This window comes from Condylura cristata, unplaced genomic scaffold (assembly GCF_000260355.1).
Source record: "Condylura cristata isolate star-nosed mole 26May11 unplaced genomic scaffold, ConCri1.0 scaffold00027, whole genome shotgun sequence".
Lineage (NCBI taxonomy): Eukaryota > Metazoa > Chordata > Mammalia > Eulipotyphla > Talpidae > Condylura > Condylura cristata.
The window spans coordinates 11,234,381-11,250,029 of NW_004567128.1; the positions used below are offsets into that span (position 1 = coordinate 11,234,381).

The 15,649-nt window shown below is 39.0% G+C and overlaps 1 protein-coding gene across 1 annotated transcript in view; it reads left to right on the forward strand.

The window, feature by feature from the left end:
• POLA1 (polymerase (DNA directed), alpha 1, catalytic subunit) overlaps window positions 1–15,649 on the forward strand; it is a 254,690-nt gene that overhangs the window by 86,304 nt on the left and 152,737 nt on the right. The window contains exons 27-30 of the mRNA XM_012730398.1: window positions 10,710–10,742; window positions 11,507–11,599; window positions 13,038–13,243; window positions 15,012–15,144. Coding sequence (XP_012585852.1) covers window positions 10,710–10,742; window positions 11,507–11,599; window positions 13,038–13,243; window positions 15,012–15,144 — 465 coding nt within the window. The remainder of the gene's footprint in view (window positions 1–10,709; window positions 10,743–11,506; window positions 11,600–13,037; window positions 13,244–15,011; window positions 15,145–15,649) is intronic.

Consider the following 15,649-nt stretch of genomic DNA (forward strand, 5'->3'; position numbering starts at 1 on the left):
CAGTGAATGATAGCACTGTGCACCCATTTGTTAAGCCAGTAATGTGGAAATGACCCTTGACTCCTAGCTCTTCCTCATGCCCCAATACAGCCATGGCCAAGTCCTGTAGATTTTACCTCTGTCCTTCATTTGCTGTTTTGCTCTTCAAGGTTCATTCCTTTTCCCTTGCATGTTGCACCCCGTTTCTTACCTATGTATTTGTCACATGTTTTGTAACCAGAGCCCTCTGTCTGCTGATTGTGCAGCCTCCCCTGCTGCCCCATGTCAAATCCTTAAGGTGACCAATAGTGTCTGTCATGGTTGCCTGTCTTCTCCTTCCTTCTTTCGCAAGTGTTCTAGCCTCAACCATACATTTTATATAAGACAAAATCTTCAGTTTTTAGATAACTTCCCTGAAAACTTTTCACTTTGAGAGTTGCTATCCTTTGGATCCTTACCAATGCTCTTCTCTCACCTTCCTTCTTCTACTATTCCCTATAACTCACCTTCCTCTTTATATAGTCTAGTCCTGGGAACTTTCCTTGAACTCCCTCCCCAGGGACTCCATTATATGTGTTGTGTATTTTTCCAATTTTATATTTGATTCTCTACTGGATGTTAATTAACACTGCAGAGAGGAGGACTCATGTCGGAATCACTCATCTTTGTGTCTCTTCACCTAGCTTGTGAGAAGTGCTCAGAAAATACTTGTAAAAACTTGTTTGCACATGAATGAATGTGTTTTCTTTTTGAGGTTCTAAGGTAAGGAAATTAACAGTGCTTTCTATAATTCATATTAAGTTCTGCGCCTTAACCTAATAGATTAGAGAATGGACATGAAATGAAGCTCAAAAGCAAAAATTTTTTTTTTTAAGCAATGTGCAGCCAGGTCCTGCAGTGCTTGGGTAAGGGCACTTGGACTTCTCCATATTCTGCACCCCATCGTGAATGGCTTTTCTCACTTGGTTACTGTGTCTTTCAGTATTTGTGTGGATTCTCCCCAGAGAAAGTAGGGAAGATGGTGGGGTAGGTGAAAAACTGTTTGGTGAATGGGTATACGTGATTTGACTGCGCCTCAGTATAAAGGCATGTGTGACGATGTGTTCACAGTGCATGTGTGTCTGGACAGGACAGCACAGTGGAAACGAAACCATCTTTCTAAAGGAAGACTCATCTTTGAAGTGGGAACCCTCTTTTAATTCAACTAGCTCATAGAATCTTTTTTTTTTTTTTTGGTAACTTCTAATAAAGTCGGGGAGGGGCTGAAGAAGACCATTTTGTTAAGAAAATAGTTTCTGTTAGGAGGGCATGTGGAAAGTATGGTAGTTATAGAACAGAATTGAGTATCTAGCCTTGGAATTGAGCAAGGGAGTTGTCCTCTGAGTTGTCGGGCACCTTCTAGAAGTAGAGTGATGGTGGACCAGTCCCATGGCGATCACGTCACACACCAATCCTGAAAAGGAGATTTCTAGAAATCAACAATGCTTCCATCCAAATGGTGGCAGCAGTGCGATACCTCACCACTCTCCAACTTTAGGTTGTTCTCCAGGTGCTCTCCAGGTGAGCTGCAGACCAGGTGCTTAGTAATGACAAGTGGCAATCATTACATCCGCCCTTTGTGGTGGCCAGGAGCTCAGAGTCTTCTAGTCAGATTTTCCCATGACCTCAGTTATAAAGAAAATGTTGCAGATTCTAGAAAATGCTAATGTTCTTTTTAGCTGTAAGTATTATCTTGATTGCAGTGCTTCAGAATTGCCCAACTTCATTATCTGAGCATAGCCAGCCTGACGCCTTCTTCTCAAATAGACAATTATGATCAATTAAGCACTTTCAGTCCTTATAGAATACTTAATTTTATTAGTCAATTATTTGTGCTTTGAAAGAGTTAATGGTAGCTACCCAAGCCATTATTAGAAATTAGAATGTCCCAAAATAGAAAGGCTATTTCCTTTGTGTATGGTCCTGCAGTGGAAAATGCCGAGCATAGTTTTTACTGAGTTAAAGGCTGAGGGGAGGCGGGGTGGGGGAGAAAGTTACATGTAAATCATTTAGCCATTAACCTAATGGGTGGATTTATAAATCCTATTACTATAAGCCCTATTCATTTCCACTGAGGCCTGGTGCAGGCTTGATCCCACTAATGTAAAATTCATTTTGTCTAAGTGATTACTGAAGTAAGACACTTTGAGTCAATTTTAATCAGGTTGTGTGCAACTTGCCTGATCTCAGTGTTCACTAAAGCATGGACATAGTTTGGCCGTATCTTAATTAGCCCCTGGAAGAGTAATGCAAGGAGTCAATCAGGAAACCAAATCTCTGAGCTTTTTGACATGTACATGTGTTTCCGTGAGGGAAAGACCCTGTAGGAACCAAAAGCCCTCAGTCCAAAGCAAGAGGCCAAGACCTTTGGGTAGAGTGCTGCTAGTTATGACATTGGATGGATTAAAAAAAAAATCCAGAAAACTCTGCCTTTATGGCTAATTGGGTGTCTTCAATGGTAATTATATTTAAACTGAAATTTCAAATTCGATGAATTATGCGGACTTGCTACCTAAAAAAAATTGCATGTGGGCACACAGTCAAATTTTCCCTTGCAGTGTCTGGGACTTTCAGGTTTATTGACCTTAGGTTAATATCTCCTGCTTTGTTTTCAATCTTGGTGTCTTAGGCCCCCCCCCCACCCCCCGAATTTAATATTTTAAGAGTATAGGCTCATACGTGAACCTTACGTCGGTGGGTAGATTTGGCTCAAGTGCGCTTTAAAGCTCGCTTTACAAGTTCTTCAGGGTCCTGTGTCAGATATAATCCCAAGTATGGCAGTAATGTACCTGAGTTCAAGTGCAGCTGCAGCACGGGGGATGTGAGTTTCTAACTGGAGGATGGAGTGGAGGAGGAAGTGAGAGTAAGAATGTTGGAAAAGAAGGTTTCTTTTAAACAGTTTTTTTTTAAACAGTTGAAATATAAAGCAGATCTAAAAAAATCTATAAGGTGAATAAATATGCTGGAAACAAGAATTTAGAAGACAAGAGGGAGGTTTGCTTTTCATTTACATCTTCAGAGTAATTTTAGATCAAAATTGGAGCCCTGTAAAGCTGGGGAATGGTAATTGAAGGAGACATAAATATCATCAAATGTATCTGTTGGGGAGGAGAAACTTTTCAGAAAGCTTTGTTTATTCAAAGTGTTTTATGTTTACACATGAGCTACCAGAAGGTCTAGGTTGTAAATTTAAAGATTTAAAATCAGTTTATATGGAAGCAAGAGTTGTCAGGGAGAGGTACAATTTTAATGAAGATTATAACAAACAGGCTTTATCGTTGGGGTAGAAATTCATTTCTCTTGAGTGAATATTTATCTAATATCTATTTGATTTGAATGTGGGATTAAAGTTGATGCACTTCCTTCTGAGCTAGCATTCAGCTGGAGCTGTGCAGGGTTTCCGTCTGTAACCACCTCATGGGCCTTTTGTGGAGATGCACTTATCAGTCCAAGACTTTTCTCTTCAGCTGGGCCTCTTGGGGTTTGCCTCTTTTTACTAGAGCCTTAGAAATAGATATTTATTGAGTTACTACTGGGAGTTAGGCATCATATTAGGTTTAATGGCTAGATATGAACCCTGCCAGTAATTTATTTACAGTGTCTTTATGTTACCTCTAGAACAGAGTGGCATGCTGTGGGATAGGCAGAGTATTTTGGGAGTACATTGGACTAACACTAATGTCAGTAGTTGGGGGAGGTCAGGCAAGGATTTCCTGACTTAATGTTTTTGTGAAAGACATCCCTGTTAGAAAGTAACAGAACCTGACATTTATTGAGCACTTAGGTAGCAGAGACTGGAAATTGTTTTACATGTGTCATTACATTTGATGTTCACAGTAGTCCTATTGTAATGTAGCTCTGTCCACCATTTTGCCGTCCCAGAATTGGTGGCTTAGAGAAGTTACTGTGTATCTGATAAAGTTTATAAACACTGCCTGTTTTAGTCAAGATTCTTCAGAAGTAGAACCAGCAGGATATGGGTGAGTGGGTATGTATGAGAGGGGTGGATTTTATTTATATTAAGGAATTGGCTCATGTGATTGCGAAGGCTGACAAGTCTGAAATCTGTGGGCATCTTCATAGGCTAGAGACCAAACATGGGACATCAGTTGGTGTTCAGCTCAAGTCAAAGACAGTCCAGTATGCAGCAGAATTTCCTCATCCTTGAGGGGAGACCTCAGTCTTTTTCTCTGAGGGCTTTCAACTGATTCCATAAAACCCACCCACATTGTGATGGGTCATCTATTTAAAGTCTGCTCATGGAGAAAGAAAGACCTTCACAATGACAGGTAGACTGTTGTTTGGTCGAATATCTGGGTATCATGACCTAGAGAAGTTGACACAAAATTAGGTGCCACATAGCCTACTGTCCTGGCTGCACTTTTAACCACTGTGGGGAATGGCTTGTAAAACACACACAGGCAAGAAAAGAGTGTGGTCTGTGGTATGGGATTTGACCTTCTCTGGACTGGAGAGGAAGTCAGCTATTTGTACTAGGCGAACAGTGTTCATCATGTTTAGAGCTGATGGAGGGGCTTGGCAGAGATAGATAGGGTTTAGAATACATGCTATGGAAGAGGATTGAATATAGGCCTGGAGAGAGAAAACATTGAATCATAGTGTAATATCTCTGATTCTCAACCAGTGGATATCTTGTGGGTCCCCTTCCTCCCCCACCCCTGAAACAGTTGGCACTATCTGGGGGGGCAATTGTGGTTGTCAAAACTGGAGTGTGTATGTGTTTGTGCACATACGTGCGCGCGCCTGCATATGCACGTGCGCGCGCTTCTGACACGTAGTGTGCTGAGACCAGAGACAGCCCTCTATGATAAAGAATTATCTGATGTGAAATGTCAGTGGTGCCTCAGTAGAGAAACCTTGGTATTGGTGTACTCCTGGCATGGAAAAGATACCGAGTGCGTCCGAAGGTGTCAGATGTTTTCATGTACTTTAAGTATACCCGCCCACTTACATTACGTGCATAAAGATGTATGCAGACAACTCGTTAGAGCTTACATGTTCCTAGTTATTTTATAACCACATAGCCCTCAAAATCAGCCTAGAATATGGAAATATACTCTTGTAATGCTGATTATCTTTGTGGGTTATATCAGTGCCTCTTTTTTCTAATGTTAAGTGAATGTGGTTGAAATACAAAACAACTAGTTATAATGAAGAGATATTTCTACATGTCAAACCTAGAATCTAGAATTTTAGAGCTGGGGAAAACCCCAACCTCTTCATTTTATAAACAAGGATGCTAAGACTTAGAGAGAGAAAACAGCTTGTTCACAAATCATTGAGCAGCTTAAACCAGTGCCCAGATCGCAGGCCCCTGACCTTTTTTTTTCATAAACTCATATTTGTGTGAATTTTTTTTTTCTTCTTTACAAGCATGTTTTCTGCAGTTTTTCCTGTTCTCACCTTGCTCAGGGATCTAGGTGGTAGTATCATCCCAGTTTTAAAGAAGGAAAAACTAAGGTTTAAGGGCAGTAAGGAACCCAGTGTCACAAAAATGTTAAGTGGCAGATAAAAATTAGGCTATTAGATCTCTATCTATACATTGCTCTTGCTCTTTGAGCACTATATAGAGAAGGCATGCATGTGAGAATTACAGGGACTAGGAATACAGGGAAAAGTCAGTCTAGTAGAATGGAGATGAAATATATAAAAACTGAGTAGTCCTGCTGGAACTGCTAAAATTGGGGAGAGATAAAGTTGAGCTAATGGCTGGACTGCCAAGTATCATAATATTTATCTTTCTCCTACTTTTCCCTCTCCTTCAAAACCACTCATTTTCCTACCCCTGTTATGCTAATGTATTAAGGAAAATCTTTCCAGTTTATTTCTAATTTTGTCATTAGTAACAGCAGAATCCCAAAGCCACTGAAACTTCACCTGCCATTTTGTTTTCATTTATTATTTGTGAGAATTTGACCTGGCCCAACTTTGTCTTCGTAGGATTTCTGTTGTGTTCGGTATCTGCATCATATGTATGCCCAGGTGTGTTTCTGGGGGGTGTAGTTTAGTATTAAAGCGTTCGATTGCAGACCAGCTTTCTGGTTAGAGATTATCACTGCAACAGATACATGCTTTTGGATAGGAGCTTGAAACTTTTTTAACTGTGGAAAGTTGGTATTTTCTCTCATTCAATGTTAATAATCACTGTTTTGGTGTATAATTATATCTAAAAAGATTTCATGACCGTTGAGTGCAATGTAGGGCACCTGTATTCTGTTCTAACAACAAAACAAGACCCTGGCTTTATCTGACCTTGGTTGGAGAGCCTGTAAATACACACCTCTGTAAGTAGCTGGCCTCAGTTCGTGGCTGTTATTAGCCCTGGCATAACAAACATGCTCTTTCTGCTTAGTAAACGGTATTGTATTTTCTTTTTGGATATGATGTTTTGAAATTGATTTTATATTTCCTTTTTAGTCCCCACCACCCTTCACCCAGCCTTCGGAGGGAGGCTCAGATTGGGGTGAAGACACCTTTTCTTTTATTTTCATTACTGCTGTCCCCACCCCCACCTCACTCCTTTCCTGTTTCTGCAATGATTGATATGATGGCAGTGCTGTCATTCTTTTTAACCAAAAAAAAAAAAAAGTCATTTTTGTTCTAGTTATTTTAATAGAGTCCCATTAAAGATGTATTGCTGACTGAAATATCGGCATGAAGGGCTCTCACTGAGCTGAGCCCAGGAATTAAGAAGTCAGGAAATCGGCTGCTGCATTGCAAGAGAGCCTTGTGTGACACCGAATCTCCTGATTGGGGAGATCATTACTGCTATTATGACTCGACTTGCGTAGGAATTTTAAATTCCATCTGAATGTCAGTAATAACCCTCTTAGCAAATTATCCTGAATAAAATCACGAAGGCATTTTATATAATAGGTGTTGAATTACTGGATAGATTTGCTAATTAAATACTCTTTGTTCTGCTGCAGTTGACATTACAGGGTAAGATCTTGAACAATTATTCTCAACAGCTGTACTTTGTTAAGGGAAAAATTAACCACAAAGTTTATTTTTTTACACTTGAAGTTGGCAGATTTTTGAAATGTGCTTGAAAAAATTCCATCATCCAATTGGTAATGAGTAGATAAATATGCAGGTGTTGCTGTGAAATCAGATAACTGCAGACTGCCTTATTAATGAATTTAGCAAGCCTTTATAGCCCTGTTTTCTAGCTCTTGGCACTTATAAAATGATTTTCTGTCAGAATGGGTAGATTTAATATTAGACATGTCACTTTGAAGTGAAGTTATGAACGGTCATCTTGTAATCACCATACCTTGTGTCCAGTAGACATTTCTGGATACCTGTGGCTTTTTAAAAGAATGCATTTCCTTAATGGGGAAAATATCTGTAATGTATAAGTTTTTCAATGTTGGTTTGCAGAATATTCATGGGCTTTTAAATGAGGAAGTGTGAAGCATACTGAAAAAAAAAAAAAAAAAAAGGAAAGAAAGAAACATAAGGACCAGTTTCTATCATGCTCTTGACTAGTTGTTACTTTAAGGGCAAAATATCAGAATCTGAGTTTCTTCATCTGTAAAATGGGACTTACAATACTACCTTGCCCTTTGGATATTTATTCAGCATCCCACAAATAGTCATTAATAGCTACCATGTTCTAGACCTTCCGGTAGATTGTAGAAGTTAGTAGTCCATTGGGCATCTAACAGCTAGCTGAGCCATCCCCAGTGAGCATTTTGAATTGAGGGCAGCTTTGGGGAGATCCTGCTGACTGGAGCTTGGGTGGTAAGCATTGGATTGATTGGGGTATCGTGGTACCTGCCATCGACCACTGTTTTGTTAAAAAGCATGAAGAGGTAAGGGTCAGCCAGCCTGGTTGTGGGGTGGGATATCTGGACTAGCATGGAATAAAGAGCTGACAAGCTGTAAAGAGGACCTTGAACCTGAGACACAAAACATTTTCATCAGTTGCTGTTGTGATCCACTGGAAAGGTGGTGATTAAAATTATCCTCAGATATTGGCTCATTCTTTGTGGAGAACTATTGAGCTATACTTATCAAAAATTCAGAAATACTAAGGTGATGGCACATGGGTGACTTGGTGATGGGAAACCTACGGGGATTACAATTGAAATGAAAAAAAAAAATGTACAAAATGATGTAAAAATAAACTATTACATTATTTTAAAAAAATTCAGAAATACCATATTTGCCTCAGTAAGTCCTCTTGGTGGAGTTTATCTTGCCACTTAGTAGATTGGCAGATTATGTGTATATAAAGATTACTTGTTGAAGTGTGGTTATAAAGGTAAAATTAGAAACCACCTGTGTGTTCATTAATGGAGCACCGTTTGAAGAATTCATGATTGAGTCGCACAATGGAGTACTATGTCATCATTAAAAACAACAGGGCAGCTCTTCATGTTTAGGTATGAAATGATCTCTAAGGTAAAATAATAGGCAAAATAAAAAAAGCATTTGCAATATGGTCTTTATAGTTTGCTTAATTTTCTACTGTTTCTCTGTAAGCAATCTCTGCCACCAAAGAGAAAACTATTTTGGTAGCCACCATCAGATGGGGCATGGACATGGTGGTGAGTTGGAGGGTGTGGTGGGGATCTGAGAGAATCTGAGAGGTGCCAGTTCATTTTGGAGGTACCCTCAGGAATGACATGGTGGGTTTGGTTTACAGAAAAGTAGAATAGAAGAAATTGGTTACTTCGGTATACAAAAGGTTGGTGCATTGCTCTTGAGTTTTACTTCACACCTTTATTTACCTTGTGGAGTTGTTGCGATGAGGAACGCTTAGGGTATAGGGGGAGAGGGTGAAGAGAACTCGTGGTCAGCAGTTCCATCCTCATTATGATTAACCTGGCTTGGGCAGATTTCATGTTGCCCTACCCCCAAGGGCATTGTCAGGTATCCCCCCAAGTGCATTTCTCTGTTCTTTAAATATTAAAGTGAAGTGGAGGAGAGTAAATTTTTTATGTGTTGATTCAACTTTAGTGCCTGGTAGACAAATAATTGGGATTGCTAGGAGAATTATCAGTCAACTAACAGTTTCTTGAGTACCAGTTATCTGTGAGACCTGGAGTGAGGCTCACACATGTGCTCTGACCGTTAGCAGCTGGTCATCTACTTGGCGGTAGGGAGTGAAGTCAGGTGTGAAGCAAATGTCAACTAAAAACTGTACAGAATGTGATTGCCATGGTCATTAAGTCCATTAATCTTCCCCATTATGTAAGACTCATCTTGGGAGGGGAGCTTCTTTAAAAATTGACTGGGGCTGGGTATTATTTCTTTTAAAGATCCCAGGTGATTCCAGTGTACAACCAGCCACTGTTAAAACCAGTGGTTTAGCCTTAATCTGTACTCACCACCATCCAATTCCTACACCCCCACCCCCAACCCCGTCTCCTGTCAGGGAAAGAGTTTCCTTCCCTAAGAACATAGAATGATGAGTGCCTGACTAGACTGGAAGACAATAAAAAAGGAAAGGGGGCAGTGGAAGTGGAAAGGAGTTCATGTTGAAGAGATCTAAGGCCAGGGTTTTATAGGGACTGTAATATGAAGAAGAAAGAAAGACAAAAATGATGCCAGGAGTTTTGAACTGAACTGACAAGGACTATTACTAGAGGTAGGAAAAAGAAATATAAATAAAGTAAATCCTCTATGTTGCCCTTTGGGAAAGTTACATCTGGTTCATATTGGCACTTTGGAAGGTAGGTGCTGGCGGTGAGGTAATAGCATGGAGAGGCTTTAAGGGCCCAAGCCCAGGAGGTGGGGCTTCTTGGTTTTATATCCTTACTCCATCATTTACTGGGACAAATTAATTGCTTCCCCCCCTTCTTTGCATCTACGAAATGGGAATACTAATGATGGTTATCTTTGGGGGATGTTGAAAACTGAGAAAATGCACGAGATGCTCTCAGCATAGTAACCTGTGTGCCCCCTCTCCCTACACACAGAGTAGTCAGTATGACATTTCCTACTGTTAAGAGGTCTTGATTTGTTAAATGTGTGTGACTTCTGATCTGGTCCAAGAGGATTTATATCCTTCTGTATCTATAGACACATTATAATCTGCATGTCTCTAGTCTTATGAATCTATGGACATGTGGAGGGACCTATGTGCAGATATTACTGATGTGTTTATGCTCACTGAATGTTTGCTGGGCCCCATCTTTGTACTGGGCACTGTGCCCAGAGAAAACAGTGAAGCTTTTTCTACCCTCAAGAAATTTAATCTGTAGAGAAGATATTAAAACCTACGGCATCTACATGTATGTTTTTCTTTTTTATTTCTTAGTATATTGAATACCATGAGTAAGAATTACCAGATTTGAACTGCTCAGTCAAGCGTCTTTTTTAAGCTAAGCAGTTCTGTTTAAATTTTAGAAATGTTAATAGTTTGCCATTATGCCATATATAATTGGATTTTTCTGTTATGCATGTTTATTAGAGAGAGATCTTTACATAGATCTGTTTGCAGTGACCTTTGCAGTAGATCTACTTGAATTTCTCTGGCTAAGACAGTGTAGAGGTACACTTATTTTTAGGTTATATTGATACTATTGAGAGTTGTAATTAGAAAACCATCAAAAACATATGGAAATAAGAAATTGTTGGGCTATCTGTCTCCATGTGCTCACATTTGTGTCTTTGAAATTATGTGGAACATTAATCTTGACTTTTCTGGTTTCATTTAGATTTTGATGCACACTAAAGAGATGGTACAGAAGGTAATGCTGCTCATTTTCATCAAATACTGACTAGTAAAGATCATGCCTGATGACATTTTTATATTCAAGGAGAATTGCAACCCAAACAGACTTGGAAATGACTTCTTGGGATGCCTAGTTCACGTCTTTAATCCCTCCTAATGGATTATAGCTTTTTCTTTTACTAGCCCTGATATGATCTAGCCTCTGCTTGAAGCCTGTATGTGAGTGTTTCAAGCAAATTAGTAACAGTGCTAATTAGAGTTTACTTCCAGGCCTTTATACTGTATGTGTTCTAGTGTTGTTTGTTATGATTGATTCTTTTTGGCACTCTTCATAGCCTACTGAATACTGTTTGAAACTGTTAATAATGTAATATGGATTTCTGCCCCTCAGTTTACAAAAGCCATGATGTTTCTGCTTCATAAATTGCCACTGCTTCATAATGACCACGAAGCTGTGGCACAGGGGTACTAGAGATCCTTCCCTAGTCTTATCCTTTGTTACATGAGTCCGTTACACCTTTTGTTTCAGTTGGAATTACAAATATTCCCTCCCACTCTACTCTGTTTTAAGAAATTTAGGTGAGATTTTCTTAATGTGGTAATACTTGCCTTTCTGGTTTATTAGAGCCTAATTTTCAATTATACCCTGACAATATGGATAAGAATAAACTTTTGAAAAAAAATCAGTGGAAACTAGTTTCTGTAGTATGGAGAATCTTATGTTGAATTGTATAATAGTTGCTATTTTTATTCATTCTCATTATTTTTGCTTTTTGTTAGATGAATCTTGAAGTTATTTATGGAGATACAGATTCAATTATGATAAACACCAATAGCACCAATCTGGAAGAAGTATTTAAATTGGGGAACAAGGTGAGATAATTTGATGAAATTATCTGTTTTACATACTTTGTATATTCTGTTTTTAAAATGCAACTCAATATATGCATTTATGTGTACATGTGTATGCTTCTGAAAATAATTAAGTTATTGCCTTCAATTCTTCATTCTCTTATTTTTCTTTAATCCCTCCAGTTTGTTTTGAGAGTGAGATTTAAAAGAAATTGTATTTCTCTTAAATGATAAATATATTTTACCCTTGAAAACAGTCTAAATGTGTAAGTTTAAGACGTGATCACAGTATTGTCATTTAGGAGGAGAAATATGTCTCCAGGACTATTCAGGTGCATTTTTAAAAAAGATTTATTTATTTATGCATACAGAACTGGGGTACAGGCCAGAGGTGCAGGGACCATGAAAGGATTCACCAGAGAAAGTGGGGAGCAGAACAGGCTGACTGACGAAGTACACATCTGAGGGGAGCAGCGGGTGGGTCAGGGGAGGTCTGCCGCGCCATGTGGGTCACCTCTGAGGTAGGCGGGGATCGAACTCATGCAGAAGTGGCTTTAGCTTTTTAGTTTTGTGCTTTAACCTGCTGCGCCACCAGGGAGGGCCTCAGGCGCATTTTATGTCCTGATAGTGATGGGTAAATACCTACGCAACTTCATAACCTACGTATATAAGCATCTGTAAGTTTTACAGGAGTACTTAGAATATATTTGAAAAGGTAAGGGGACATTTAAAAAAATCCTTTTTACCTGCCTACTTGCAATTTATAATTAACAACTGTTTCTTGAGCACTTGCCATGCTAAAATAAGTCTCAGTAAGCTAAAGATGTTATGTTATAGGCCAGCTACTCGTTACTTTCTCCCTCTGAATTGTGCAAAATTTGAACTATAGCCTTTACTTGAGTGCAAGCAGACCTGACATACTGTACTCTTACTGGAGCTTGAAAAGCTATGTATTTTCCCTAGAGGTGACGGTTGGTGCCTTGACTCTGTCAAAAAAGATCAGGTGACTAGACTATTGGCTTATTTATTCCAAGATGCTCTGGGAGGTGCAGGCAGATCATAGTCACTGTTTTAATGGTCAAAGTTTTACTCAGATTGTGGCCACATACTTGTTGGATTATCTAATATCTAATTAGTAATTGGAATGCAAGTATGTGTCTGGTTTTTAGGTGCAGAAAAGCCTACGTTTCCTGGGGCTAACTTTGCCAGTTCTTTCCTCTGGTTGAGTGTGGTGATAAATTTATATTTTAGTCTGTTTTGTTATGTTTCTTTTCCTATACTTTCTCAGTGTTCTTGCAGTGTACCCAACACAATATTGTGTTCCATATAAACGGAGTAAGTGCATTTGGTCTTGTGTGATCTTAAGTTCTGTTTTGTTTAATTTTGGGGCATTTGTAACATGTTCATCTTCTCCCATAGAAGTTTTGGGATCTGGAATTACCAGTTGAAATTTTCACAGGTAAAAAGTGAAGTGAATAAGTTGTACAAACTGCTTGAAATAGACATCGATGGTATTTTCAAGTCTCTGCTATTGCTGAAGAAGAAGAAATATGCAGCCCTGGTTGTAGAGCCAACATCAGATGGGAATTACTCCACCAAACAGGAATTGAAAGGGTTAGATATAGTTAGAAGAGATTGGTGTGATCTCGCTAAAGACACTGGAAAGTAAGTTCAGCTTTCATTGTTGCTTTTGCTTGTTTCTAGAAATTTCAACCGTTGATATTGTGGTTAGCACCTATGATTCCTCCCAAGCACAGATTTCTTTTTTTGGTCATTAGTATTGCATATTAATAACTCCTCCTCATGTGGCATGCAATTTTACTGATAGATTAAAACTTAGAAAAATAAACAGACTCACTCAGTAAGAATTGCTTGTTGGAGATATGTCTGAGGACTGCTGACTTAAGGTGAGGGCAAGACTTCACATTTAGATCCTTACAGAGTTAGCTTGTGTTTTTGTTTTACCTTAATATTCCTGTTAGGAAGTGGGGAGTGTTTGGTCCCTGAATCTTCCTAGAGCCTCTTTAACAGTCTGAGGACTAAGGGCTCACTGTGCACTGGCTTTAGGTGTTCTGGGATTCAGAGTGGGCCACATGTGAGACTGTCCCCTCCTCTGTCATTTGTGTGGCCAGGTTCTTCCTAATCTCAGATTAGTCTAAGAGTGAGTTCTCAAATCCTGCATGTCCCTCAGAAATAGTGCAGTGTGTCTGACCCACCCCACAAGCTTTGTAGCTGAAACTAAAGATTATGGCTAAACCTCGTTTTTCTGGTTTTAGGGTCATATTACTTTCTAATACCTACGTAAAAACAACAACTCTTTAAGTACTTAATGTGCCATCTTTCAGACATTCCTGTTTTGTGAACCTGACCAATTCTGAATAAAGATGAAGTTTAAATTAACTTTAATATTGCTGAACATCAGCATTTCCCACTTGTTTTCCAGTCTTCCACTTGCTTTGAAGTTGGGAGATTGAGCAATTGTTGCTTCTGCAAAACTACTCTTGATTAGACAAAGTTGATCATCTGAGTATAGGTCACTGTTAGCCTTTTCTGAAATGTAGTTTGAAATGCTTCATTGCCCCCAAATGTACCCAAAGATGAAAGTATTTTGTATAGACTGTCGATTAGAGTGTTCTCTTCAGCTTTGTGTTTTCTAAGAAAAGATGCATCATAATAGAAGTAAATTTCTCTGAGTTAGAAATGTATTAGTAATTAAAGCTATACAAATGTTTTTGTCAGGGTTCTTTTTCTGACAAATTATAATGCAGCTGTCAAACCCTCGCTCTGCATTTTCTCAAAAATGGATAAAATATCGGCGTCCTTACTCCTTTTTCTTTCTTTTTTTGGGGGGGGGTGGGTGGGGGTCTGGTAGAACAACATGAAGTTTTTGAGAGAGCACAGGGTTGGAGAACATAACAATATAATGAAACTGAAAAGGGAATTTTGAAATCTTTGGTTTTTAACATTTCCATAAAGAACTTTGTAACTTACTTATTTGTCAAATGTCCATCTCTGGGAGTAAAGGATATCTTGATGATATCAGAGGTAGTATCTTGGTGCTTTATGAGGAAAGTGAAATATTTGCCTTCTAAAGTTTTAACATGTGATTAGACTATAATTGCTTGTGATTTTGAAATCACAAAGAAATGTGATGGATTGCATACTTCTTTTAATCTGCGTTTTGTATGGAGCATTAACTGCCACATGAAAGTATGTTTAAGGGCAGACTTGGCATTCCAAGGTTGGTAAACCTTTGGTAGCATAAATGTTAAGACAAGTAGTAATGACCTTTTGGACATTAACCTCCCCGGGTAGCTTTCGTTCAGTTTTTGTCCACATGTTAATCTAAAGGCATTTAACTTCCCATTCTTGGATTTATTAATAACTTATGATACTTAAAAAGGAAAAATTCAACCCTTGTCTTTTTTTGCAGCTTTGTCATTGGCCAGATTCTTTCCGATCAAAGCCGGGACACTATAGTGGAAAACATTCAGAAGAGGTTAATGGAAATTGGAGAAAGTGTGCTAAATGGCAGTGTCCCATTGAGCCAGTTTGAAATTAACAAGGTAAATGTGGCATTTATTGCTGAGCCCAGCTGCTGCCATGTGTTTTTCTCCTCCTTCAGATAGTTGAAGAACCACCTCATACTTGCAATTGAAATGAATTCTAGCTGGAGATGAAAGCTGCTTAACAACTGTCTCACAGACCGAGCACTAGCGTGCTGCTCTTGTCCTTCCCGCCACCAGTACTGCCTTGTCTGCCGCAGGGGCCCTCGCTCTCTGTTCTTTACTCTCATTCACAGACCTGTTTCCAGGGTTTCTGCTTGATGTTTTAGGGATTAGGAGTACTACCGTTTTGAATAGTTCTCCTAAGTTATAGTTGTTTGGAGGAGGGAAGGAGCAAGGAAAGGTAAGAAAGGGAGACAAACTTACAGAAAGCAAGCTTAGAAGCACTGTAATAAGAAAGCTTTTTTGGGCAGTCATTTAGAGAATTAAGATGGCAGTAACAGTTCTGTTCAAATTGCTTCAAAGCACTTATGCTTAAAAATATATATGTTCTACATTCGTGGAC